Here is a 19,565-nt window from a genome sequence, read left to right as displayed (position 1 = left end):
GGGACGAGACTGAATATTACCTTTACCTGGAGAGGACGAAGATGAGGATGAGGAGGAAGAGCGATCGTGGGTCCGTGAACTACGTCGTAAAGAACCGGACCGGATTCTGCCAGCAAAAGAGCCAATACCTGCATCCAAAAACAGGACCCCCTCAACTTCAATCGACTCGCGTAGTATGTTTGCCGCTTTAGAGAAGATTTGGTTCAGCTGCTGCGATCGCGATTCCTCTCCAGTCGGAACTGAATGAGGAGTCTTGTCCGTTGGATGGAATGGGCTTGTCGGCTTATTCTGACTAGGGCTTTCAAGAACAAAAGTATCTGGCGTGGATATGCTCTCCGTGTCGGCAGCAGCAACGGCATTATCCCTCTGATTCTGGATCTTCTGTTGCGTCTGGTTGAGAGAGCCTTCCTCTGTACTAGCATCGGTATTGAAGGCATGAGTTGAACTGTTCTGCCATCCTGATATCGTCGTCTTCCCCTCCACATAGCTTCCCAAACCGCGAACCATGCGCTCACCAGGACGCCGGCCATCTCCAGATCGTGTCAGTTCCATTTGTCCCAGGATAGATGCTGAAACATCTCGCATGACTTGGAGTGATGCTTCGTCAAGTGTCTCCCGTGGCTCGTTGTCAAGAATACAGAAGACGCCAATGTTGATACCTCGACGGGTTCTTATCGGTACCCCTGCGTAAAACCGATGCTCTGGCCGTGCCTCGTAGTACCAGGTATTGCGATACTCTTCATTTTCAGCGAGGTTGCTTACCACTGTAACCGGGAGCTCCGAAGCTAACGATGCTTGCTGTGGTCCACCAAACTCGGGAGATACCAATACACGATCACAAATACCATAACTTCGAGGTATTGCAGTACCACAAAGCCAGAGGCTATCAGAACCAGAACTAGGAGGGTTGGCGTGAGCAGATATGCGAAGCGCAGGCGTAGCTTCCGCAATAATATGCTGGTGTTGACAGTCAAATAGCGAGATCATGGCACGGGAGGCGCCAAGTCTCAAGAGAGCCACCTGGGCCAGAGCTGTCATGGCAGGATCCGAGCATGGTCGCAATGAAGACGAAGGAATAAGGTTTGCGACATCATTGCGAACAGAGTTGGCGACAAGGACCGAGTCATATCTGGGTATTTGTTAGATGAGTCCGTTTGACGAGCTTCAATTGATGGCAGAGGATGAAGATGCGACGAGAGTGAGGATGAGGAATGGTGCAAGATCGTACTTGAATGTCTCCCGTTCGCGAGTTGATTCGGAGACCTTGTTACCAGCCATGATCGACAGCTGTAACGTGCTTAGCCCATCCAAGCAGCCTCGGTAGGGGGAACAGATCGTCGGACGAAGTTGGGGGTTGTGTGGTTTAACAAGACTGGTTTAAAATAGCCTGCCCTTGAGAATTTAGCTAGATATTGGCAAGATTACTTAAGGATCCCTCCATCGCACTCCGACTTGTCTAGGTCTGGATTCTAGCTGTCCTTCCACTCGAATCTTGACCTATCGCCACCCCGCTTTGCCCTCCAACGGCCCTAAAACCAACGTACAGTGGAACCACCCGGGTGCTTACCCGTGGAGATCTACCGCCGGAGTCCCATTAGCGACAGAAGATCGATCGATTTGCCATGAAACCTCCGGCCGCTCATGGATAAGATTTTATGGGCATATATGACTGAGTCAGGCACGCATAAGCTCGAGGTCATCAGGCGCTCTTAACTTCTAAAATTATTAAGCATAAAGGGAAATAAATCTACGCTGCTTGCATTGATAGCACACGCTTGGAAAGAAAAAGCAAGGTCAAGATATCAATGACGAAGTTATGATACGGTCTCCAATTGATAGCAGTTTCCCATGTTCAAAAATGCATCGACAGGTGGGAAAACAAGATGTTTTGCATAAGCTTTTAGGGTGGGTGGGTGTCTGGATTTTGGAGCTTCGCACCTCAGTCTAGAATTCAATGGGCCCATTTATTACAACTGGTCAACAGTGAGTGGAAATACTCAACATCATATGAGTTTGTAAGGGCTCAGAAGAAACACTGAGAGATAGAATGAATATTAAAAGATATCATGAGTATTATGAAAAGAATTAAAAATCTTACGCTATAATACCTACCTCAGAACATGGTGTTCCTGTTGAACTTGACCCTAAGACAGTGTGAACTAGTATTATCACACCGATAACACAGTGACTTCCATTGGCTCGAGCTTCTTTTTTTTTCTTCATCCTTTTCAAGCAATGCTATACCTTACCGTTTTTTGATTAACTGTTAAGCATCGATTTCAACATGTTTGAGAATACATGTACCCTGCCTCTGTCGGCAGACGTATTCGCAACAGCCCTCCACCCCACGGAGCCTCTTCTGATCGTCGGTTTATCGAGTGGCCATGTTGAGACCTTTCGATTGCCATCCAGCTCTTCTTCCGACGACAATGCCGATGCCGATGGAGACACGAGCGTGCTGAGCGACGGAAAGAGTATGATCGAATCCGTCTGGCGCACTCGAAGACACAAGGGAAGCTGTAGATCCTTGGTCTACTCGCACGATGGTTCAGGTAAGCTTTCCACGAGCTTCGCTGTGACTGTTCACTGTTCGCCAAGCTAACCTTTTAAAGCTGTCTATTCAGCTGGAACCGATTCCGCTGGTAAAGCACTTTGACCCCAAAACCGGTCAAGTCATTTCCAAATTCGTGATTCCTTCTGCAACTACGGTTCCCGATGCGCCGACCCTCCTCCACGTCCTGAACCCTCAGAGCCTGCTTCTTGCGACCGACTCAGGTGCCCTCCACATCATTGACCTAAAAGACGGCAAACTGGGACAGAAGCCCGTCCAGACTCACTTCCCTCATGCCGACTACGTTTCTTCTATAACACCTCTGCCGCCCACTAGCGCCAGCACCAGCGGTTTCCCGAAGCAATGGGTCAGCACTGGCGGTACCACGCTCGCCGTGACCGATGTTAGGAGAGGAGTGCTTGTGCGCAGCGACGACCAGGAGGATGAGCTGCTATCTTCTTGCTTCGTTCCAGGCATGGGCCCTAAAGGACATCGCAACAACGGCGTTTTGGCGGTAGGATCCGGCTCGGGTGTATTGACCATGTGGGACAAGGGGGCCTGGGACGATCAGCAGGAACGAATCATCGTGGACGGCGATAAGAAGGGTGGCGGTGAAAGTATCGATGCCATGGTCTTGGTCCCGCAAGAGTTGGGACTCGGCAAGAAGGTCGTCTGCGGTGTAGGTGATGGCAGCTTGCGTGTGGTCGACCTTGTTCTTAGGGAGGTGGATATTTCGGCCAATTTGCGTCACGATCATATGGAGAGCGTTGTGTCGCTGGGTTTCGATTGCGAGAACCGCCTCATCAGTGCCGGCGGAAGGACCGTGAAGCTTTGGGAAGAACTATCTGCTCTTCAAGGAGGCAACGACGATGATGAGGAAGAGGACGAAGATGACGACGATAGCGATGGTAGTGATGCTGGAGAGAATGGCAACGGCAAGCGAGCTGCTGATAGCGACAGCGACGACGATAGTGAGGAAGACCAAATTGCGGAGATGAAGCGCAGGGCCAAGCGACGCAAGGAGGCCCAGCAGAGCAAACTTGGGCCCATGGGAGCCCACGGCATTATGGGGTTTGAGGGCTTGGATTGAGTGGAGTTTTTCGGTGATACAAATGCTGTTACGATACCCAGGGTAGACATGACGGAGGTAGTGCGATCAGATGGTCAGAACGGCCAGAGCTCAGATTATGGGCGTAGATACAATTCATTACAAGTATAAGAAATAAAGATTAATGTTGACAACCTTTCAATTTTTCAATATCTGGCTATCTAATTTGTGAAGAAGCCCACCCTAGAAGGTGGACATCCAACGACTCATGTGCAGTTGGTAGTCTTCCGAAACGAAGCACGATCACGTACATAGTGAAATAACCAAAAACCCATTCGTGCTGAGTCGGGGAGAGAAGTATCCCTCGGTCGATGCTACACGACCTACGGTGATAGTTCTTTGAGGCCCAGTAGCCTCATGTTTTGACTCGAGACCCAGTAGTCTCTTTTGACGAGTCTTCTCAAAGCCCAGTAGCTTCGGAAAGTACAAGTGCACTTATTCTATCCCGGAAAGGGGGCAGAAGCAGATACCTTGCCATTACACATGGCGCCAAGGATTGCATCTGAACCGGTGACTAGAGAAAGGACTTGAAGCGGCATCGTCCCCAGAAATACTCTATCAGAGAATTATGGAAGACCAAGCGGGTGGTCTATGTCTTGCAGAGAAGCGCGCGATATCCCGGTGATGCAATGCATAGTACTAGAAAACTCCACAGACCGGGGGTCATGCTCCTTTCTCCATGATTCCTCAACCGCGTGAAGGGTGACGCGGGGTGGGTGGTGTGCGTTGTGCGAATATCGCAAAAATCATTACGATCCCATATCCGAGAAATCAGTGTGAAGGTGGGGATCCTGGTATGAGAATAGGAGGCTGAAGGGCCCCTCGCAGGTACAAGACAGGTGATTTTAAAATGAGATTATAAAAAAAGATGTCCGGGTGGACAAGACCAGAAGGTGTTAAACGCCTGGAATGTGAAGATAGCCCCAGCAGGCATCTTCTGATTTGGGCAGCGTGTCGGCTCGAGCAAAGTCCTCCATGACTTTCTCATCGCTGGGCGCTGAAAATCGAGTTGGAGAGCTCATGGTGAGGTTGTCGTCGTAAATTATAACGGTGGGAAGTATCCTGGTGTCGTGGCCGCTGCCTTTTTCTTCGGAAGAAGAGTCGCTAGGTCCTCCGCCTGGGTGTAGTTCACTTCCACTATATGTCGTAGGGATGCAAATGTGAGGGATTCCTTTCCGTAAGCCAACAGCTCGGGCCAAAGTAACAGCAGAACCTCCCCCGACGCTGACAACGCAATCTCGTCCAGATGCCCGGGCTGGCACGGTGGTATTAGATGAACAGAGAATTTGGCTGTCGAGATTAGGAATAATGGCTTGAATTTTGCGAGCGATATTTGATCTTGAAGGGCTCGACACAATGAGCGGTGAAGACAAGTGCAACCGAGCCAGCTCAGATGGTAGACGATGAATTGCGTCAGGGCCGACGACTAGACGAGGTGATGAAGAAGGACGTTTTGGTCGGCGATGTCGAGATCGAGAGGAAGGTCGCTGGGCCGTGCCGGGCGGACCAGCGTGCGAAGACGGAGGAGACAAGTTGGTGGCTGGCGGCGTCACAAGAGCGGACGCCTTGAGGGCGAGAGCGTCAACAAGCTTGTCACGGATAGCAATGAGATCAGGATCAGTAACCTTTCGTGGTGACAAACGATGAATGCCGTTGGTGGAGTGGTGCATGAAGGGCCGATGCCGGCTGTCCGGAGGTATCCAGCAGCAGTAGCGGTTGTTGAGGTATACCGAAGTCCAACCTGCGCGACATCAATCAAGTGCCCAAAATGACAACAATAATGGATTGAAGACGAAAACTGGAAAAGAAGGAATCGATCGAGATTTGATGAAAGTTCAGAGATTCACAAGTTAGAGACATAGCACAAGATGAGCTAGGGCACATTATTATGGGCAGATAGAATAGGCGTGACCTGGGACGAGACGAGACCTGACGTTTGAGCGAAAATCTGTTAGCAGCACCTGTTTCTGCCTGTGAGAGGAGAGTGGCCGTTTGTTGTGGTTTTTCGCCACAGAAAAAGACGCCACCTCTGCCTTTTGACTAGGGGACTAGGAGCTTAGGCGTAGAGAAGGGGAAATTTGGTCTCTTTGTTTTTATTAATACATCAAAGAAAGGGTCCAACCGATGGTCTAGAGCCGAAGATGGGGATGGTCAAGTGGCAACGCCTTGTCTGTTTGGTGCCAGTCTCTGCGTGAGACCCTGAAAAACTGATGTAAAAGGGGGCAAAAGGTGTATTGTTTCTGTCATGAAGACGTCAAATGTGTAACGGAGGGGGATGCTGTTGACCCCAAGAAACACACAGGAGGCAGTTTATCCGTCCCGGCCGGGGGATAGCTCCGTTAAGTGGAGTAAGGATCGGAGACAAAGTCTCGTGGTGACGGAGCAAGTCCGCCAATGAGAAGTGATACGGAAGATCGTGGTTGGCTGCGGACATGGAAGGAAGAGAAAGGATGGGCAAAATCAAGAAGCGCATCCCTTTGTGTCATAAAACCCATATTACCACAGTGTTGGCATTGAATGACGATATGATTGGTTGTTCTTTTAAGGCTCTGGTGGCTTCGATGGATGCACAGTGAGCGCTATAGCAGCTCCCGTTACAAGAAGACGGCAGAAGCTCTTCTTGGAACATTCTTCTAAATTAAGGAATACACCATGCTGAATTGATCCAAATTTGAGTCTGGGAAGTCGCTGCGTTTCCGAGCTATTTTCGGATAATGCTGCAGTGACGCAAGCTGAGTTGTAAACCGACCGTGACATCTGTTATACCATGGTATTGTGATGGTTAGAACGAAGAGTACCTCAAACTGTTTGTGGTTTCGGCAACTGACCGTTACATTACTGTTATATCTGGAGGCCTCTGACATATGAAGGGGAAAGAAGAGAAGAGATGGGTTACAGGTAGGGAGCACATCAGGCCTCCTTTCATGTTGCAATTAGAGCTATAGAACAAGATAGTGTCAAAAGTCATTCTACACAAAAAGAACTGACACTTACATCAGAGATTAGAGATGAGGCTCATGCTCAAGGATGGAGACCAAAGCACTTTCTTAAGTAACAAAAACTCCATGAATGCGGAGAGGCAGGCACATAGCGGCAGTCTCCGGTGCCTCCCGCCTTTAGCTCAAGCCAACCTGCCAGCCTGCCCCTCTGAGCCCTTGCCTGATATTTCCTCTGGCTGGTCTTACAGCACCAGCCTTTTTCTTCTTCTTCATCATCTTCAATCATTGTCGCATCAATTACCAAGATCTATCTGGAGCGCCGGCGGCCTTTACACAATTCTATGACTTTGTCGCCGCCGCTTGGCCTAGCCTCGCTGTTGTGATAACATCTCCGACCGATCGATCGCCCTTCTTTCAGCTCTGTTCAATCATCTACATCTTCGAGATGGAATTTATTGCGCAGTCGCCCGCCTCCGTTCTCCCAAGAATCACAAGCCCTTTGCTATCACCACCGGACGCAGCCGACAGCCGATTTTACTCGCATTTCTATCTTATCTGATAAGCTTGTGGTTGGCCGACGGCTCATGACCGAGCACAACTGCAGCACGCATATCTGCTAGCAAACTGTGGCGTACAATGCATGCACCCTGGAGATAAACTGGAACGAGTTGGATGGTTGAATTTCGACGGTCACTCCAAATTGGTGCCATCTCCTTCACAGAGTCATCCGATTTCGCAAACTGATTACCTATCAGCCCGTAGTTTGAAGCTCAGCACGATATCCAGCAAAGTTCAGCTGGTGCTGTCTCAGCTCATGCTAAGTTTATCATCACAATCCTGGCCATGATAGACAGCCGAAGTCACTTATTCCGTGGCGATGGGTGACAACCCCAGACGATGCGCCGATGCGCTATCTCATCCCTCCTCGATTCGAACCCAGCCCAATGGTTGCGACAGGCCGTACTCCTCTGTTCGTCCCCCACGTCCCGAGGTGCACCTCCAATACCGGTTCCCCGACCGGCCGGCCTGATAACAATCCAACTCTATTCATGCCAGCTCCCCATCGTGGAATCTGGGGTTGCATATTTAAAGGATCGATTGTGCGCCATCATGTCACCAATATCAGGCTTCAGATTAGCATCGCATGTTTTCTTAGCTGACCTTGTCTTTTGATCTGCATCTCATCTCACCTCGCTTGGGGCTCTTGGACTCGGACCCGCAGACACCCACCCGCTGCCCCATCTCTAGCCATTTGTCAAGCATCTGGGGAACAAGGAGTGCTGATAAGCTATCTCTGGATCCACGAGTTATCAGTTACAAGTCTTGGGTCACTAAGCCTAAAGAATAACTCTAGTCACTCCCGAAAACGGCCTCGTGTGCTCGCCAATCGCTTCTGTTATATGGAGAGGCATTAGAAGTATAAACCTCCATATTGCCCATATCAACTTTCAGTACTGGAGCCATTTAAAGCTCTTGTCACTTATATTCATCCAACGTTGACAACGTTGACAACCAAAGCCTGTGTCCGTTGAGTTGATCGACGCCAAGATACCCTCTTTCGCTTGGACCACTCGATGATCAACGCCATCGACACCAAGCCATTCCAGCGTCAGCCTGTTTCCAGTTTCTTCACACAACTCCATCTAACACCTTAAACAATGGATGAAGATCAAGGGCCACAGTCCATTGCGCCCGAGCATGCGCAACCGAAAACAATTGCTCAGCGTTGCAATGGCCTCAAAAAGGCATTCACTACCAGGCACGGCCTGATTGGTGATTACGACTATGCCTTTCTATTTCGACCAAACCTGCCTTTCATGAAGAAGAGCGTCAACCCAAGTCCCTTCTTTGGTCTCAATGACAAGATGCCAGTTCTTTTGGGCTTGCTGCTCGGCTTTCAACATGCATTGGCCATGTTAGCAGGTGTAATTACACCACCGATAATCATCAGCAGCAGCGCCAATTTGCTACCTGAGCAACAACAATACCTCGTCTCAACCGCTCTCATCGTTTCTGGCATCTTCTCTGCAGTCCAAATCACTCGATTCAGGATTTTTGGTACACAGTAAGTTTTCCTTGGTCTCGGCAAGGGTTTGGGCTAACTATTGTTGAGATACTATCTCGGTACTGGAGTTCTGTCTGTGGTTGGAGTCTCATTCAGCGTTATACCTGTCGCTCAAGGAAGTCTCGCTCAGATGTACGCCAATGGTTTCTGTCCTTCGGATTCTGATGGAAACCCCTTGCCTTGCCCTCAGGGTTATGGAGCCATTCTCGGTACCTCCGCTGTGTGTGCTTTGATCAACATCCTCGTCTCTTTTATCCCCGCAAAGTTCTTGCTGAAGGTCCTGCCACCAATTGTCACTGGCCCTACCGTTATGCTCATCGGTATCAAGCTCATCAAGTCGGGTTTCTCCAACTGGATGGGTGGCAGTGGAGGATGCATGACTGCCACTGACGGCTTGTTTGCTCTTTGCCCCAACATCAACGCACCTCATCCTCTTCCCTGGGGATCTGCAGAATTCCTGGGCTTGGGTTTCTCTGTCTTTGTCGCTATTATCCTATGTGAGCGATTCGGCTCGCCCATTATGAAATCTACCTCAGTCGTGATTGGACTCCTAGTCGGCTGCATTATTGCTGCTGCTTGTGGTTATTTCGATCGATCTGGAATCGACTCTGCCCCCGTTGCTTCGTTTGCCTGGGTACACACGTTCCCACTATCAGTTTACGGGCCACTCGTGCTCCCCCTGATCGCTGTTTACCTCGTCTGCGCCACCGAGGCTATAGGCGATGTCACGGCCACATGCGACGTTTCCAAACTCGAGGTGACCGGAAAGACCTATGAATCTCGTATCCAGGGTGGCATCTTGTCTGATGGTATTGCTGGCTGTATTGGTGCTCTCATGACGATGACTCCTATGTCTGTCTTCGCTCAGAACAACGGTGTCATTGTCCTCACCAGATGCGCCAACCGCAAAGCTGGTCTTGCCTGCGCCATGTTCCTGGTCATCATGGGTATCTTTGCAAAGTTTGCGGCAGCTCTCATTGCTATTCCATCAGCTGTTCTTGGCGGTATGACAACCTTCCTCTTCAGTGCCGTGGCTGTATCGGGCATGTCCATCATTGTCCGTGGCGTCCCTTTCACTCGGCGCAACCGCTTCATTCTCACTGCTGGTCTGGCTCTGGGATATGGCGCAACGCTTCTACCCAACTACTTTGATAAGATCTTCACATACAAGGGGGACAACCGCTCTCTTCAGGGTTTCCTCGACGCTATTGTTCTTGTCATGGAGACTGGTTTTGCAGTTGCTGCCATCATCTGTGTGATCCTCAACCTCACGCTTCCTGAGGAGCTGGAAGATGACATTGATGCAGCCCGTTCAGCGACCAATGTCATGATCCATGAGGATACAGAGCAACAGAATAAGGCCATTGCAGGCTCAAGTCGGGAGCATAGTATCGATCCGCAAAAGCAAAGTTGAATGGGTATAGGGAGAAACGTATAAAAGCTCAGTAGGAAACAGGATTCTGTACATTTATGATGAATATCGGGTCATTCGAAATATGATGTCTCATTTCAAGAAGCTCGGTCTCAGCAGATGAAAAGTGATGTTCATTAAACAGTGTAATCATTCCAATTCATCAACGACCTGAACTTATCTAAGAATCTCTCTTTCAGCTTTCCAATAACGCCTATAACCAATGGCAACTCCCTTACTCCGGTACTCCGCGCCTCATAAGGATCATCAAAGCTATGCTTACACAAAGCAACACACCAGCTTGGTAATTATCCGTCATGCCCTCACATATTAGACCCATCAGCTCGTTACACCATAGACCACATGTGATCTGCTCTCGTATCTCTGCTTGTGAAAGCTATTCATCTGTCTCCTGTAGTTCTCTTGAACCTCTCCCCAGAGCCCGCGGTGGCGTTCTTGTATGCACTTGAGCAAGTCGCCTTCCTTCTTGATCTTGCAATGGCAGACGTTTGGTGTGCCACAGAACTTAGCTCGTGCCTGCGGAGTTGGAAATTTGATGCTAAGGCGTTTGAGGTTGGGCCAGTTGACACTATCGCTCGTTGAGGCAGGGTTGTTCAGCGCCAAACGTGCCAAGTTCCAATCCATCTCGCCGTCCGATGGTGATTGCTCGTATCGTCGGGCTGAAATAGGAGCATCGCCCTTTTTCTTCTCGATGGCCGCGATGTCGCAGGATGCCCCATCTCTTCCAGATCGGCGACAATTGCAGCGCTCTGGGTTCGTGTTTGTTTCGTCGTCAATCTGAACCGTCACAAATGAGAACTTGTCTCCTTGACGGTTCTGTGTGAATAGGACCAGCATTGGTTTGACTGGACGCTTGTGCAGAAGCCCTGTGGAGTTTGTCCCTGTTGATATGCTGACACTGCGGACGTCGCTGTTGGACGAGTTGCTATTGCTTGAAACTCCACTTGAGATACTAAAAGAGCGTCCATTGTTGGTCATTGTTGGGCTACTGGATGGAGGCGGAAAGAGAGAGCTGGAACGACGAGGAGATGGGGTTGACCCAACTGGCTTCCGTGGTGGAGACTGTCGCGGCGGTCCTGGTATAGGTAAGAAGCTCTGTCTTTCAACAGGCGAGGACCCTATTGGCTCTGGAGAAGTTCTTCCCGGACACGAACCGTAGAACTCGGGCTCTGTGGGTTTGTCGCTGTGGTATGGTTGGGAGGCTTGGGTGGTGACCAGGAGGGCCCATGGCGAAGCCGTCTCCGCCGTTTCCATAGGAAGAAAGCGTTTGCGCAGGTGACGCAAATGGTCTGCTCCCAGAAAGAGGCGAACTTGGCATGGCTCCCGAGGCAAGTGTCGATATGGAGTTTTGACGGCTTGATGAAGTCTTGATGGTGTTGACTGCGGCATCGCTATTAGTGACAAGCGAGCCCTCAGTGGATTTGGGTATCCAGAGTTGAAGACAAGCGTTCTCCATGATTGTCTCTTTGACGCCACCCAGAACGAAAATGACTTGGCAGTCGTACTGCGTCGCAGAAGCCCATGGCTTGAATCCAGTGACCGCTTGTTGGAACTTCAGTATATCAGCTCCGTCCATAAAATCTAGCCTTGCGATTCTTTCGTTCTGCCGTAGGATGATCTCTTGTGTCATGTGAGTGCCGGAGGGTAAGGCGTATTGTGGGTTGAAGATCATTGTAGTGATATCGAAGTCGAATTTCTCAGCTATTCAGGTCAGCATTCGGCCTCGAATAGAAAAGAGCCTACTGACTTTGCTGTCTTGGTTTGCCCGATGACGCTTGAGCTGATCCAGACATGATGATTCTGAATCTTCGCCCATCTGCGTCTAGCCTTCGAAGGAGCTTGGCCTTCTTCTCGATACCTGGACTATAGCTCTGCAGATTTCTGCGATTGTTAGTTTTTGCGATAAAACAGAGATTATCTCACACTTACACCTCTAGCAGTTGTTCCATCATCTCGTCTTTTGTAACTAGGTCAACAAGAGGGGCAGGTTCCTTCTCTGGCCAGATCGTGAACATGTCTCGCTTGAGCGTCGAAGGATTTATTCTTGGCGTTACCAACTCGCGGCCGAATCGAGCGCATTGAGATGATAGGTCCTACTCCCGTTAGTCCGCAGGTTACAATTAACTCCACACATGACTTACATCTTCCAGTTGTCGGGCGTAGGATGGCCAGTGGGAAGTATCCTTATCCGCCTCCCGTAAAGCAGGGGCCGCTTGAATTCTCTTGAAAATCCATACACACTTCAATAAGTTGAGATACTGGTCAACCGTCGGAACACGATCTTCGACTACCATACCAGACTGGAAGTTTATTGTACTTTTGTGAAAGTTCAATATGAAAGCATCCGACAGCTCGGTGAGCTCAAAATCCTCTTCGATGCGATACTCGGGGTGACCAGTGAGCGCTGCAAACCGGAACTGTTCGTCCAAGTCCACAGGCACTTCTAGTAAAACAACACTACGTAGAACTCTTTGGTCAAGGGCTTCGTCAAGGTCAGGGATAAGAACTCCCATCAGACGGCGAATGTCATGATGAGCAGCTGTGATGCGGTCCGCGAGGTCTTGATGCATGCGCTCGATATCTTGCCGTACCCGTAAAAGGAGATCACTGAGCTCGTCAGCGTATGAAATAATACCAAGTTGATTCACTTACACTTCAAATGGTTTTAAAACGTGCAAAATCTTCGAGTTGTGCAACATGATCCTTTGGCGCAGTTGATCGGCTGCGGGCTGAACGAGTACATTCCATTCCAAGTTGCGTAAAGGGTTGGTTCCTACACGATATCGATTATTTGATCTGAGAAGTTCATTGCATTCTCGTAGTGTCATCTCGTAGTCCCCAATAATCTGAACCAGCGACATCCTGTCCCATCGTAGCTTTGCTGGCGCACCTTGCCGTCTTTGACTCTGGAGAGAGTTGTCTGCCCACGCAACTACTCTACTGAGGATGTCGAGATTCTCGGCAAGACCTCTAACATCTCTTCCAAATTCTTCATATTGTTTTGCTGCCATGCAGTCAGGCCGATGTTACATTTACTGAAGGTGGAGGGATGAAGGGATGAGTGATCGCCAGGTACATGTACCTATTCGTGAAGGTTGACCTTCGACAAAAAGCAGTACGTTGGCGAAGCCCCGCAAGGCATATCTCGCAGGAGAAACAAAGGCATCGCGCTTGGATCACTTACTTGCATTATGATCTTCAGACCAGCCATAGCGGTAGACTTCCCAGGCTAGGCGCCCGAGGCTGATAAGGTCTCCAACCTGGAGAGGGCCTGCCATTGAACGCTGCTATAACTGATGTTACAAAGGGGCCTCAGATGGCAGGGACCTGGGCTTTAAACAAAAGCTAAAGACGATCACTTGGGGAAATGTAACCGTCAACGGGGCCAGAGTAGGTTGTGGACGAGTGACGGGCAGCAGTATCTTAAGAAATATTGTTAACAGGGCTGTTGCTCAAGAGGCCAACGGAAGAAGTGTGACAGAGCTTCACCCGGGACGGTCTGACTGGTATGGGTAACACCCACACACTCGCCCCAAAGGAAAGAGATGCAAGGGCCAGATGGGCCTTCAGGAAAGAAGATAAGGACGCAGCATGCAAGCTCTGTACGTGGGACGCGTACAGTCCGGAGTGGCTGGCCCAAAGTCGAAGAACCTCGCCACAGAAAGAGAAAAGAGCACTTCCCAGGCACCGATGACAGACTGACACGAAGGCGTGGCTGATTCGGTCAGTCAACAGGGCATCGGTTACTCATGTGGGTTACCAGCGCGAGCATGCGGGGTGGAGGGTCAGGAACGGACGATAGCTTGCTTGCTCTTATCAAGAAGCATGCACCTAGCTGTTGGAGCGTTGGTAGTCTGAGAAGTATGTTTCTTCTTCGCTATGAACCAGGTCGGACATATGACGGAGAACACAGGATGGTCGATCTTGTGTCATCCCAAGTTAAGTTGCACGTCCCCATGCTTCAGACAAGTTATCCCGAGGATGAGGTTTTGGTATCCGGGGTTCTTTCAGCTTTGGCTTGGCATGTCTGTGAGCCATGTCTGAGATGTATCGGGGCTGTGTAATGCAGGGTTGGCAGATTGGCTGTTCAAGCGATAAAAACGGCGCTAGAAACGCAACAGCTAGCGCTGCGGTTTTTGATGTGGTTGGAAGGTATGGACAAGGCGTTTTGGTGTGCAATAAGGCTGTCGAATTTTTGTCTAAAGTGAGGGGAAAGTCTGCCTAGAACGACCAGCCCCTGCAGGGAGTTGATAAGGTCACACGATGGTGATGAGGCTTGAAACCCGTCCTTTGCTTGGTCGGTCAGCCATTTTGGGCTGATTGCTCTACGCCCGGCTTTGGTGTGATCGTCGAACCCTGCCTGCATGAGTTCCAGAGAGCGTTACTTAATACCCATGGTCCCAGATAGCTGTGTAGCTCATATCGGAGCTTGCTCTTTGCCATCGTTTGTATCAATTCTGAGAGCTCGTTGACTCGTTGCCAATTTTGGCTTCGAATTGACGTGTAAGTTGGTTCCCAGACCAACAACTCCAGCCTTTCTTCCTCCTTTGAGCTGCGGCTTCCAGCTGCATACAGACCACACAATGAACGATTTCGCAGCATACCAGGAGCACAGCCGTGAGCCACCACGACGTGAAGAGCCAGAATGGGACAGCGACCGTTCGGTGATCTTTAGGGAAACCGATAATCCCAATGGCATCTTTACATCAGCACCCAAGGAAGCCTTCAAGCTTGGGTACTTTGATGTCATGTGCCTGGTTCTTAACCGAATGATTGGTAAGTGCTCTTCATTTCTGAATACTTTCCGATATGATTTTTCGAGATATCGCAAAGACATTTCATGGTGGATTTGGCGATGTTGTGTTGAAGTTGAATTTAAGTTGAGAGCCCAGAGTTTGGATGAGACCCAAGTGGGGAAGTCTGCTTATACCTTGGGATCCATGGTTCGCTCCTTCCTTGGCCCAAGCTTGAGTTTCAATGTGTCAGAACAACGCAGTTTCTCTATTGGGAAGTTGTTATTCTTACTTTCGCCATCCATTTCTTCTACTCTTATCACGATGTTGGAACTTGGTGGTTCAATTCAGTGCGGAAATATGGTCTTGAGACACGGCACGACTCTGCAACTGAGTTGCTGACTATCATCACAGGAACGGGCATCTTCAATTCGCCACAGAGAGTAATGGAAGGAACCCGTTCAACGGGCGCATCTCTTCTCCTCTGGCTGGCGGGCATCATATACTGTCTCTCAGGCGTCCACGTCTACATAGAGTACGGTCTCAATGTTCCCCGTTACACCATCAATGGCATTGAACAGAGTGTACCTCGCAGCGGCGGTGACCTCAATTACCTCCAATATGTCTACCAAAAGCCCGCATACAGAAGAGGCACCGTACTCCTAAGTACGTGTATGTTCGGATTCTGTTTCGTGGCTCTTGGAAACATGGCAGGCAACTGTATCAGCTTTGCTACCAGAGTGCTTTACGCATCTGGCAACACTGATCCAGCTCCCGGAGCAATCAGAGGTATTGCCATCGGAATCGCAATTCTCACTTGCTTCATTCATACCTTCTCTCGTAGAGCAGGAATTCTTCTCAACAACATGTTGGCAATGATCAAAGTCATGATCCTCTTGCTCATCATCGTGACAGCTATTGTAGTCGGCGCTGGAGCTCTGAAGACTACCAAGGGCGAGAAGGTAAAGAACTACATCTCAGAGAACACTCAGCCCTCTCGGGCTTTTGCTGACTCCGGTGATGCTAATGGCTATGCTCACGCGTTCTTGGCCATCATCTTCAGCTTCTCTGGCTTTGAACAGCCCAACTATGTCATGGGTGAGATTAGCAGGCCGCGGCGGAAACACCCAATCGCTATGATGCTTGGTGTCGGTATTGCCATTGTGCTTTATATGGCTGTCAACATCTCATATGTAAGTCTAGTTGCCCTTCCCTGCGTATTTGTGTTCTAACCCTCCTCAGATGGTCGTGGTCCCAGAAAAGGATCAGATAAGTACCAACGTAGCGCAAGAGTTCTTCGAGAGAACTCTCGGCTCCTTGACCGAAGATGAGACTGGCCAGCGGATCTTCAACGCTTTCCTTGCCATATCGAGCATGGGTAACATCATCGTGATGACTTACACCGCTGCACGGGTAAAGCAAGAGATCGCCAAGGAAGGTATCATTCCCTACGCCAAGTTCTTTGCTCAAGACGGCGACATCTCTTTGGGTCGATTGCTATCATGGCTCAAGAAGAGGGGCATGTTCAGTTCTCTTCTGAGCACACGTTGGCTCTCTCCCGAAGACCACAGAGAGAGAACGCCTGTTGGCGCCTTCGTCCTGCACCTTACATCCTGCTTCATTCTTATCTTCGCCACTTGGGGTATGAACTACTTCAATTCATACACTTTACTCACAAGTCTGAGCGCATATGTCATCAATGCCTTCTTTGGCATCTTTCTGGGTCTTGGTATCCTGATCCTCCGATTCAAAGGACCACCACAAACAGACAAGGACGAGATTCACAGCCCAGCAGCAGCCCCCCAGACTTGGCGACAGATGACCGGCAAACATATCAACCCAACACTCAGCGTTATATGCGCAGTTATATATGTAATTGGTGGTCTGTGGCCCATCGTCACTATCTGGATCAAGCCCTCAACACCACAAAGTCTCCAGTGGTGGCTTGTCCCAGCCATCACATGGTCCGTCATCGGTGGTAGCATTCTCTGGTTCCTCGGCTTCATCTCTTTTGCATGGCGCCGGAAGCAGAAGAGGAACGAGATCTTTGTCGTGGAGAAGAAGCCCGAGTTCGAAAGTGCTGATGGCACTGACGACTCGGGAGAGAAGGCGGGCGGTTATGTGCTTGTACACGAGACGGTTTACCTGAGTTGGATCGCAGGGGAAGTTCATGAGTCAAGAGGAACTGGCCGAACGGGCTTTGACGAACAGGCAGACACAATACCGGTGCCTGCGGCGAGCCGATATGTTGGCACTGACTTTGAAGCATTTTATGAGGACAACCACCAGGGTGCAGCGCCAACAAGGGGGTACAATACGGGATATCGGCCATGAGTGGTTGATGATTCAAGTACATATGATAATGAAGAACATTTTTATGATAAGTTGATTGTATGTGATGACAATGCATGGCGTGCATTTGGAAATGTATCATCTGACAGTAGAGTGGCAACAAGATCCATCCTCTACTCTTCCAGAATATAAGCTAAGACGGAACAGAAAATGCTAAACTGGAGTATGTAATTTTTATTTAATTCTTGGAAACGCAGTACCTGTGCAGCAGATTCCAGTGTTTTGATAAGAATTGTTCGCTTCGCAGATATAACATCCTGGTGATGTAGGGTAGCCCGAGCCTATGAAACCCGAGATGATTTTGACTGTGCCTTCTTCCGTAGAGAAATGATAACTGTTAGACTCATGTCGGTCTAGCTGTTGGTAATGTGCTCATGTCTTCACTTCCTGTGATTTCGCATGCTTGGACCAAATCTCGACTTGTAAATGAAGCTGCGATTATTTGGTGCATCCACCCACTGACTATTTGTACATCAAAGCGTAACATTGCGCAACCAGAAAGACAGCTTTCAACATCATAAACATGGGTTGAGTTCACAAAAGATAAGTCGATTTATTGTTGGTATTCCTTCAGAGCCACCTCCTGTAAACACAGCGCCACCAACCCCGTCCTTTTAGCCAACATTATCGCTAGTAATTAAAATGGTCTATTGCCGTTCAGTGTGCCACGTTACGTGTAAGAAGTCGTATGTTGTCCACAAATCCTTCCACAAGCTCTTGATAGCGGTGTGGTCTCGAGCTCGCTGCCTTGCTCCCTTGGTCGATCAGTAGCTTCGAGTCGAGTTCAATCTCAAGTTCATGCTCCTTCTCTTTTACCTACGATATTGTTAGTTGAGCCGAAATGCTGTCTAGGGCTTTGGGAACTTACTCCGTGGCGATCTTGTATGACCTGCGTGAGGTCAACCTGGTAGGGCCCGTGCGTGTAGCTAAGTCTGTCCTTATTTCGCTCAGGGTTTTCCCCACGATCACGATTTGGAAGTTGCTCCAGTTCTTCCACCGAGCCGTCCCAGTTCATTTCGAGGTTGATACTGATTCGACAATCCATTGGTAATGTAGGGAAGTGAATATCAAGGTCAGACACGCGTGCCTTGATGATCTTGGCAATGACCTTGTTGTCCTTTTGGTTGTAAGTGACTCTCACACGGACTGCTCTTCGCGATCCCAGTCGGCTTCGCACGCATCCAGGTATCCTTGCTTGTAGATCTGGTGGAATCTCGAAAAACCTGTCCCTCTCTCTCCGGTGTAGAGCAACGATGGGTACACGTTGGCTGCCTGCTGGATTCAGGGGATGTGTGATTTTGACGAGTTCGTTGAGGTAGTCGTTCATCTTCTTATGTGAGCCCTGAAAGCATCATTAGCAACGACAAGAATGAGCAAGATGCTGAAACACTCACTTCCGTCATGCTGCTCTTAAAAGCTACACGGCTGTTATCCATCAAGACGCATTCAGACGCAATACCTCGATCAACTCGTTGGTTAGTATCTCTGTCAATGAGAGTGCCCAATTTCGCTTCAATTTCAAACTGGATACCGCGACTACTGATTTCCCTCATATCTGGGGTGTTAATAACATTGAGGAAGAGGAAATCAGCCACTTGTCTTGATACATCCTCAAAAGGTTTGAGGCCAGTAAGACTCGGTTCCCAAGCTCCAAGAATCTCTTGGGGGCCTGGTTCAGCGACGGGAACGTGAGGAGGTGGGTTGCCCCGGTTCGTCTCTGGCGAGGCATGGCGACTAGGACGGGCGTTCTCCTTCTTTCCATTGAGATGTGAATGGACTCTCTTTTGTAGCACGAAGTTCGCATTTGTAGGCATGCTGTTCATTTTTCGAGCATCTTGTGCCCAGATAGGCGGCTGTGAGTAGCGTCTTCGCTTTTTGACAGCTGCAGCAGCTGGTACACTGGAAGAAGCCGACTCAGATTCGCGCTTCACAGCAACGCCGCCGTTGACCTCGCTGGGCTTCATTCGTTTCTCCTCAGGCTCTTGTCTGGGACTGTCGCGATCCTCGAGCTTGCGCTTGGCAGGAGTTGCCGCGCGTTCTGTGTCGATGGCCATTGGCTGGGTTGGTTGGGGTATAGGAGCCGATTGAGCTAGTTTGGCTTTGGCGTCTGCTGCCGCCGATGCAGCAAGTGGATCGTGGTTGCTTTGAATCGACGGGACTCGAGATTTGGGACTGACGGATGGGCTAGGAGCTCGTTCACTATGCGATTGGGATCGTCGGTGTACGTCGGGAGCAGGCGAACCGTAGCTACTAGATATGCCCTTCGCGTGAAGCGGAGGCGGAGGTGAGCTCTGTACTTGTGCTTGTGCTTGTGCTTGTGCCTGTGCCTGTGCCTGTGCCTTCCTTGCGGTATTGGCGCTCCAGTGTAGGAAAGTCTTTGTTGGT

The 19,565-nt window shown here is 49.7% G+C and overlaps 9 protein-coding genes across 14 annotated transcripts in view; 3 read left to right on the top strand and 6 right to left on the bottom strand.

Annotated features, from left to right (window-relative positions):
* Positions 1 to 1,278, bottom strand: part of FOXG_15472 (uncharacterized protein) — a gene marked incomplete at both ends in the record, with an annotated part of 4,019 nt that extends 2,741 nt beyond the window's left edge. Inside the window, 2 exons of the mRNA XM_018395587.1 lie at positions 148 to 1,129; positions 1,229 to 1,278. Coding sequence (XP_018255484.1) covers positions 148 to 1,129; positions 1,229 to 1,278 — 1,032 coding nt within the window. The remainder of the gene's footprint in view (positions 1 to 147; positions 1,130 to 1,228) is intronic.
* A 957-nt stretch (positions 1,279 to 2,235) lies between these two features.
* On the top strand, positions 2,236 to 6,150 carry FOXG_15471 (uncharacterized protein). Its single transcript, XM_018395586.1, has 2 exons — positions 2,236 to 2,552; positions 2,613 to 6,150. The coding sequence occupies exons 1-2, from the start codon at positions 2,544 to 2,546 to the stop codon at positions 3,639 to 3,641; spliced, it is 1,038 nt and encodes a 345-aa protein (XP_018255483.1). The 5' UTR covers positions 2,236 to 2,543; the 3' UTR covers positions 3,642 to 6,150.
* Positions 2,642 to 6,150, bottom strand: FOXG_15470 (uncharacterized protein). Of its 3 annotated transcripts, XM_018395585.1 has the most exons (3): positions 5,589 to 5,941; positions 5,285 to 5,532; positions 3,785 to 5,224 (listed from the first exon to the last, which is right to left on the bottom strand). In XM_018395585.1, the coding sequence occupies exons 2-3, from the start codon at positions 5,327 to 5,329 to the stop codon at positions 4,556 to 4,558; spliced, it is 714 nt and encodes a 237-aa protein (XP_018255482.1). In that variant the 5' UTR covers positions 5,330 to 5,532; positions 5,589 to 5,941; the 3' UTR covers positions 3,785 to 4,555. The 3 variants fall into 3 exon arrangements, with proteins under 3 accessions (XP_018255481.1, XP_018255482.1, XP_018255480.1); XM_018395584.1 differs by having other exon boundaries at positions 2,642 to 5,224; positions 5,285 to 6,150; XM_018395583.1 differs by having other exon boundaries at positions 3,785 to 5,532.
* A 625-nt stretch (positions 6,151 to 6,775) lies between these two features.
* On the bottom strand, positions 6,776 to 6,874 carry FOXG_21925 (uncharacterized protein; the record flags this gene model as incomplete). The annotated part of the gene is made up of 1 exon (XM_018402302.1): positions 6,776 to 6,874. The coding sequence occupies one exon, from the start codon at positions 6,872 to 6,874 to the stop codon at positions 6,776 to 6,778; it is 99 nt and encodes a 32-aa protein (XP_018255479.1).
* Positions 6,860 to 11,798, top strand: FOXG_15469 (NCS2 family nucleobase:cation symporter-2). Of its 2 annotated transcripts, XM_018395582.1 has the most exons (3): positions 6,860 to 7,301; positions 7,354 to 8,663; positions 8,712 to 11,798. In XM_018395582.1, exons 2-3 carry the CDS (start codon positions 8,257 to 8,259, stop codon positions 10,075 to 10,077), a joined length of 1,773 nt encoding a protein of 590 aa, XP_018255477.1. In that variant the 5' UTR covers positions 6,860 to 7,301; positions 7,354 to 8,256; the 3' UTR covers positions 10,078 to 11,798. The 2 variants fall into 2 exon arrangements, with proteins under 2 accessions (XP_018255477.1, XP_018255476.1); XM_018395581.1 differs by having other exon boundaries at positions 6,860 to 8,663.
* FOXG_15468 (uncharacterized protein) lies at positions 10,414 to 11,073 on the bottom strand (the record flags this gene model as incomplete). The annotated part of the gene is made up of 1 exon (XM_018395580.1): positions 10,414 to 11,073. One exon carries the CDS (start codon positions 11,071 to 11,073, stop codon positions 10,414 to 10,416), a length of 660 nt encoding a protein of 219 aa, XP_018255478.1.
* FOXG_15467 (uncharacterized protein) lies at positions 11,198 to 13,373 on the bottom strand (the record flags this gene model as incomplete). The annotated part of the gene is made up of 6 exons (XM_018395579.1): positions 11,198 to 11,796; positions 11,843 to 11,976; positions 12,025 to 12,188; positions 12,237 to 12,702; positions 12,748 to 13,099; positions 13,280 to 13,373. The coding sequence occupies 6 exons, from the start codon at positions 13,371 to 13,373 to the stop codon at positions 11,198 to 11,200; spliced, it is 1,809 nt and encodes a 602-aa protein (XP_018255475.1).
* Positions 13,280 to 17,375, top strand: FOXG_15466 (uncharacterized protein). 2 transcript variants are annotated; one of them, XM_018395577.1, is made up of 3 exons: positions 13,280 to 14,871; positions 15,243 to 16,021; positions 16,071 to 17,375. In XM_018395577.1, the coding sequence occupies exons 1-3, from the start codon at positions 14,679 to 14,681 to the stop codon at positions 17,160 to 17,162; spliced, it is 2,064 nt and encodes a 687-aa protein (XP_018255473.1). In that variant the 5' UTR covers positions 13,280 to 14,678; the 3' UTR covers positions 17,163 to 17,375. The 2 variants fall into 2 exon arrangements, with proteins under 2 accessions (XP_018255473.1, XP_018255474.1); XM_018395578.1 differs by lacking the exon at positions 13,280 to 14,871 and having other exon boundaries at positions 15,130 to 16,021.
* Positions 17,332 to 19,565, bottom strand: part of FOXG_15465 (uncharacterized protein) — a gene marked incomplete at its 5' end in the record, with an annotated part of 3,669 nt that continues 1,435 nt past the window's right edge. The window contains 3 exons of one of the 2 annotated variants that reach the window (XM_018395575.1): positions 17,332 to 17,996; positions 18,049 to 18,522; positions 18,575 to 19,555. In XM_018395575.1, the coding sequence (XP_018255471.1) occupies positions 17,838 to 17,996; positions 18,049 to 18,522; positions 18,575 to 19,555 (1,614 nt within the window). In that variant the 3' untranslated portion in view covers positions 17,332 to 17,837. Of the gene's footprint in view, positions 17,997 to 18,048; positions 19,556 to 19,565 lie in introns of both variants that reach the window. The other variant, XM_018395576.1, reaches the window with a different exon arrangement.

The sequence above is a fragment of the Fusarium oxysporum genome, chromosome 5, assembly GCF_000149955.1.
Source record: "Fusarium oxysporum f. sp. lycopersici 4287 chromosome 5, whole genome shotgun sequence".
Taxonomy (NCBI): Eukaryota; Fungi; Ascomycota; class Sordariomycetes; order Hypocreales; family Nectriaceae; genus Fusarium; species Fusarium oxysporum.
Note: the sequence above shows the minus strand (reverse complement) of the source record. Positions and strands in the feature narration are given on the sequence as shown.

Excerpts from the sequence above, each read along its gene's own strand:
- FOXG_15470 (XM_018395583.1), bottom strand. The coding sequence starts at position 5,329 with ATGCACCACTCCACCAACGGCATTCATCGTTTGTCACCACGAAAGGTT.
- FOXG_15469 (XM_018395582.1), top strand. The coding sequence starts at position 8,257 with ATGGATGAAGATCAAGGGCCACAGTCCATTGCGCCCGAGCATGCGCAA. Across the intron at positions 8,664-8,711 it reads TTCAGGATTTTTGGTACACA|ATACTATCTCGGTACTGGAG; the intron begins GTAAGTTTTCCT and ends ACTATTGTTGAG.
- FOXG_15466 (XM_018395577.1), top strand. The coding sequence starts at position 14,679 with ATGAACGATTTCGCAGCATACCAGGAGCACAGCCGTGAGCCACCACGA. Across the intron at positions 14,872-15,242 it reads GGTTCTTAACCGAATGATTG|GAACGGGCATCTTCAATTCG; the intron begins GTAAGTGCTCTT and ends CTATCATCACAG. Across the intron at positions 16,022-16,070 it reads TGGCTGTCAACATCTCATAT|ATGGTCGTGGTCCCAGAAAA; the intron begins GTAAGTCTAGTT and ends AACCCTCCTCAG.